Genomic DNA, 5443 nt, shown 5'->3' with positions numbered 1-5443 from the left:
TATATATATATGTATATGTATATGTATATATGTATATGTATATATATTATAATAGCAGCATTAAATTGATTAACTTGGATGTTGAAATAGACTGAACAGGATGAGAATAGACTCATTTGTAGTTACATTTAAGCAAATTGAATTCATGCGGAATAATTTCATTGTAGGACCCAAATGGCACAAAAAAAACACTCACAATCCATACATTCCTTTCTATTATTTCCCATGTATATATAGTGTTTTAAAAATCATGGTCAACTTTTAACCAGTAGGACCTCAAAAGTCTTAAATACAAAAAATACAAATAGAGTAAAGAAACAACTGTTTGCTCCTTTAAATGTTTTGATAAAGTTTAAAGTAGGTTTTTGACATTTAATGCATTAAATGTACTTCTCTTAAATCTTCGGTCTTACTTTTTACTTTTTTTTTTAAACATTTTAACCAGCAACAATAAAGTTATAGCATTGTTATGGACTAAAATATTTTAAATAAGTATAAAAGACTTTATGTATGTACATATTTTAACAATAACAACCGCTTCAGCACTAAAAATACATGTTGTATACCCCTTTTCTTTGTAAAACATTTAAAATAAAAACACCTGGATATAAGTTGGAAAACCACTGGGTTAAGAAAGTTAAAAAACATAAATCAGACATGTCTGTATTACTTGCTACATCTTCCATACCTAATCTGATTGCCCCCTTGATCTTGTAAGCAACATTGATGCCCAGTCATTACTGGAAGTTTTACAACTTTAGGGTAACCAATTGATTGGTTTGACAAAATCTATAATCTTTAAAATGTGTTGTATAATGCCATTTTACACCTTAAATGTGTTAAAATGGGCCCTTTATTTGACTGACATTCTTTATATTGCATGCTGACTCAAGTAAAATAATTTAAGTGCATAATGTGTAGAAAATATGTTTTCTAAATCTCCTTTCTTGTGTTTTCCTTCTTTCTTCATAGCTGTGAAGTCCTCAAGCTGAATGCTACTTGTTGCAACAGCAGCTTGTAAATCAGGACAAGATGAAAATAAGAGGAGTCAATCTTCACAGCACTAAGACTTTTAATGGATAAAGCTCAACCACACAGGTCATTATAATACTGTAAATTGGAAATGAACACATAATACACACTGCCATGATGGTATGTCAGTGATCTGTACATTTGTTTTAATGAACTAGGTATGAATCAATGTTTATATTGTAGATGAGTTTTTATATGTGTTTTACAAAAGAAACAAAAAAATAGCAAGAAGATCAATCCAGACAACTTGTACTGTCATATGTCTTTTGTTTTCTTTTGTTATCTGTTGTGACATGTTTGTACAGATGATTAAAATGTTTAAAACATGTTGTATTTGCTTCTTTGCCAAAATAAAGTCTGAAAGGAGTAGTATTTTTCACCTGTGGCAAACGCCCATAACATACAAATCCTTCCTAGCTCAGTAAAGCTTTCTGTATGTGAAACCAGCTGGAAGTGTGAGTGCTGCTGAAAACGTTGCAGATATTTCCACTGATACCAAAGCACAAGTGTCAAACCACACACCCAGAGACTTGCAGATACACCAACAGCGCAGAGCAGCACTATGGGGGCACTACTACCGTTACACAAAGAGACGCAGAGCTTGAGGAGGATGTAGAGTGGTTTTTCTGTCACATGAGAGAAGCTGACATTTATTTACCACAATTCTTGTGTTCTCAGTCCGAGATAAAGATCAGACGCAGACCACTGCCCAGGGCTGTTAAGCAGGGGTTTCAGTTCTGACAGGCAATCGAGACAGAACAGAAAGCCACACTTGATATACAAAAAAACAAACAAAAGGTCTACTAATGCAGTCCCCTGACTTCTTTTGAGCACTTATTTACAGCCCCCTGGTCCTCTTTATAGAAAGTTATTTTTAATTTATTTCTTCTCAAATTACTCATCAGCTTGATTATGGGGCTTTGGCACGTTTCTCTTTAGTGAACCAGAAGCAGAGGATTGCAGAGAGAAATACCTCGAGCCCCAATACAGAAAGTTCCAGCACTTCCATCTGTTAGAAACACAAACATGAAGGATACATTCATTTTATAGAAGCAAATATATGTAAATATCTACTGCTGAATTTTTGTGTGTGAATTTTGTCATAATCTTTACATTAACTTACCCTCAAATGCTGATCATTTTCTAAACTCCAGTGAACCAGGTCAACAATTATCAGACATGCTGAAACTACAGCTACAATAATACAGCCACAGTTTACCATTAGGGACACCTAGAACGTAAGCAATATGTTAATCTTTTTTATTAATTACCTAAAAGGTGTTGTTTGTTGGGCTTGTATGAAATTGTACTTACAGTTAGTAATACTGGATATTTGAACAACAGGTTGGAAACAACTCCAGCCATGATAAACTGCAGAGGAGAACAACAAGGAGTCATTATATTAAAGACAAGTTTGCCCCATGTTTTAAGTTAGAGTGTCATCTGCTTTACTTTAGTGCATGATTTTTAGAATTTGTGCTTCAACGGAAGCAATGAGAGCAGGGACTTACGAGTGTTCCAGTTAAGGGGGAAACTCTGAACAGAGTGAAAAGGGACTCTTCCATCCCCTGAGTTGCTGCAAAAAGAATTCCCAGTCCAACACTGAGGAGACCGCTCATTATCTGCAGTGACTGACAGAGAAACAATGTACAATGAATTCATGGACTGTATGTGTCCTTGCTGGGAATTGTTACCATATAAACACAATTAAATGAATAATAAAAAACGAATAATAAAAAAGAAACATAAGTTATATATGTATTTTTTACAAATTGAGATGTATTTCTATCCAAATGATGATAATAGTTAAACATGAGCAAATACCACACATGGTATTTTACAAATATAGTGCACATATTTAAAGTATTATGTAGATAGGATTATGTGATATTTTAGTTTGATTCAAACCCTGGACCTTTGCATCAAAGCATAAACTTCAAAGTACATGTGCACCTGCGCTACCACTGAGCCAACCTGGCCACTGTTATGTTACTCTTAAGAAGTAGAATACCACAAAACTCACACCTAGGCATTTCCTGTTGCTACTGCCCAAATACGCACAATGAGCACAAATTATACTACTCTATCGCTAGTCTATAGCGATAGAGTATACGACTATCGCTCTTTTAACGTTATTTGGACATCGATCTTTACTGCACCACTAATCTGTCTGTGACGGCTTTATAATCTGTGTTGTAAATGTTTTTAAACAGAACATCACATAATTACGGGAAGGAATGAGTAAAATATTGTGATCACTATTGCCTGGACTTAAGTTTTTGTAGAGTAAAATTTATCTAATACAAACAGGTTGTGTGTATAAGAAAAAAACACTGTGTTAGTTCCTGTTTTCTACTACTATACACATTGTTCCAAACAATGACTCACCATACATATACACACACACACACACACTAAAAGCTTCTACTATTACTGTAAGAGCTGATGATCATATCAAGACACGAAGCTCACAAAGTGTCTTTATGTAGTGTGTGTGTGTGTGTGTGTGTGTGTGTGGTGTGTGTGTTTGTGCTGATCCTCTCCCATAAAGAAGATGGTAAAGAAAGAAATAGATTTGGTTAAGGTATTTAACAATAAACTTGATTTGGGGAAAAAGATGTGTGTGTGTGTGTGTGTTTGTGTGCGCGTGTGCGTGCACATGTGTGTGTGTGTGTGTATGTGTGTGTGTGCTGATCCTCTCCCACAAAGAAGATGGTAAAGAAAGAAATACATTTGGTTAAGGTATTTAACAATAAATTTGATTTGGGGAAAAAGATGTGTGTGTGTGAGTGTGTGTGTGTGTGTGTGTGTGTGTGTGTGTGTATGTGTGTATGTGTGTGTGTGTGTGTGTGTGTGTGTGTTCGAGAGGAACCATAATCAGACTAGTATTGACCGACGCAATCATTTTTTTAAGATGGCTTTTTGTTTGATGATCATTTTCAGTGTACCTTCATTGCTATGTAATTATTCCTCTCCATTCAAATAAACTTATGACACTCTGCAGAAAAGGGGAGGGTCACAAAGCTGAATTTAATCAATAAAATACCATGATTTTCTTGTATTAAAATGGGGACTTAAAGTATAACATCAACACCACCTCTGTGACCCAGTCTCAATATTAGTTTATAAATATGATCTTCTCAAAGAGTTTGTGTATTGACATGATATCCTAAAGTTGTGTCACTCTTACCCCCAACACAGCAGGTTGTTTCTGAAGCAGGTCATGCAGCGGCCCTTTGTTGTCTGGCACAAGCTCTGTAGCCTGGTAACATCGCACTAATGGCGGCTCTGCCAAACCGGCTCTGTGTGGCGCCACGTCTGCTTCATGGATGTCCATGTCAATTTTGGCACAGGCCATGGTGCTTCCCCGACCTGAAGGGATGATGGTTTTTGGTGTGTAAAAATATTATGATTGAAAAAATCGACATGTTTTGTCTTTAGTCTTAAAATAGAAAAAACACTGCACAGGCTTTAAAAAGTACACAAAGTGGCCATACAAACTTGTACATTGTAATGCAATGCCATACAACAGTCCTGAAAACAATTGTGAAAATTAAGACACTGACACTGTGAGGTAACGCATGTTTAAGACTGCTGTTGCAGTGAATTTAGACTGCATTACATTTGAAGATGTCCTTATTTTATTTGTTCATGTAAATAAGGCTGACAAGATCTTAGAGACATACCCCCATATGGAGATATATTTCACTACAACACAATCCAATAGATCATCACCACAAAGTACAGTTTTGAAAACAACCATGGAACTAAGTAAACATCCAAACAATTAATGGAATAATGTCAATAAAATCTAAATATATGTACACATATACGTAAATAAAGTCATAGCTATTGCCGGAATTGTAAAGCTCTCACCAGTCTAATCTCATACACCTAACAGAAGTATGGTCTTTCTTACATGACACATTCTACATTCACAAAAACATCTGTTCGACTAGCAAACATGCATATGCAGACTCTGATATGCTTGAAATTCCTATTCTCAATCGCAAATACAGTATATACAACGCAGCTTGTTTCATTGCAATTTAATAATCTTACCAGGTTTGGCTTGAGAAGTATCTATTTCCCACACTTCCTCAAAGATGTGCCACAGTCTTCAGGCATGATGTTCACTTCCCTGCAAATACTTTGAAAGATGAGGTCACCTCACACATTTACTTCCTCCCTCTGCCAGTGGTCTCAACAACATAATCATGTTCCACCCTCAGTGCCTCTATGCCATGAGTTCTATGTTACGGTACAGTATTTCTGATATCATTTTTTTTCTTTACATTTACGAACATAATGAAGTCTGGATAGTTTTAAATGTTTGTTTAATTTGTGTGTGTGTGTGTGTGTGTGTGTGTGTGTCTGTGTGTGTGTGTGTGTGTGTGTGTGTGTGTGTGTG

General features: G+C 35.7%; 2 protein-coding genes across 7 annotated transcripts in view; one reads left to right on the top strand and one right to left on the bottom strand.

Moving 5' to 3' along the window:
• zgc:158766 (uncharacterized protein LOC100009641 homolog) overlaps positions 1 to 1360 on the top strand; it is a 33092-nt gene extending 31732 nt beyond the window's left edge. For all 6 annotated transcript variants that reach the window (XM_034874440.1, XM_034874441.1, XM_034874439.1 and 3 more), the window contains one exon: positions 973 to 1360. Coding sequence is in view for 1 of the 6 variants with exons in the window: in XM_034874438.1 (XP_034730329.1) it covers positions 973 to 978 (6 nt within the window). In the remaining 5 variants the exon portion in view is untranslated. The remainder of the gene's footprint in view (positions 1 to 972) is intronic.
• si:ch211-269k10.4 lies at positions 215 to 5211 on the bottom strand. The gene is made up of 6 exons (XM_034874443.1): positions 5095 to 5211; positions 4223 to 4404; positions 2544 to 2663; positions 2347 to 2403; positions 2156 to 2263; positions 215 to 2041 (listed from the first exon to the last, which is right to left on the bottom strand). The coding sequence occupies exons 2-6, from the start codon at positions 4388 to 4390 to the stop codon at positions 1943 to 1945; spliced, it is 552 nt and encodes a 183-aa protein (XP_034730334.1). The 5' UTR covers positions 4391 to 4404; positions 5095 to 5211; the 3' UTR covers positions 215 to 1942.
• Between the last annotated feature and the right edge of the window lie 232 nt (positions 5212 to 5443).

Source organism: Etheostoma cragini, chromosome 6, assembly GCF_013103735.1.
Source record: "Etheostoma cragini isolate CJK2018 chromosome 6, CSU_Ecrag_1.0, whole genome shotgun sequence".
In the NCBI taxonomy this organism is placed as follows: domain Eukaryota; kingdom Metazoa; phylum Chordata; class Actinopteri; order Perciformes; family Percidae; genus Etheostoma; species Etheostoma cragini.
This window is presented reverse-complemented; position numbering and strand designations above follow the sequence as displayed.

Bases quoted from the DNA above. Each gene is read 5' to 3' on its own strand.
- si:ch211-269k10.4 (XM_034874443.1), bottom strand. From the start codon at position 4,390: ATGGCCTGTGCCAAAATTGACATGGACATCCATGAAGCAGACGTGGCG. The intron at 2,664-4,222 runs GTAAGAGTGACA...TTTCTCTGTCAG, and splicing joins AACAACCTGCTGTGTTGGGG to TCACTGCAGATAATGAGCGG. The intron at 2,264-2,346 runs GTAAGTACAATT...CTTACGTTCTAG, and splicing joins AATATCCAGTATTACTAACT to GTGTCCCTAATGGTAAACTG.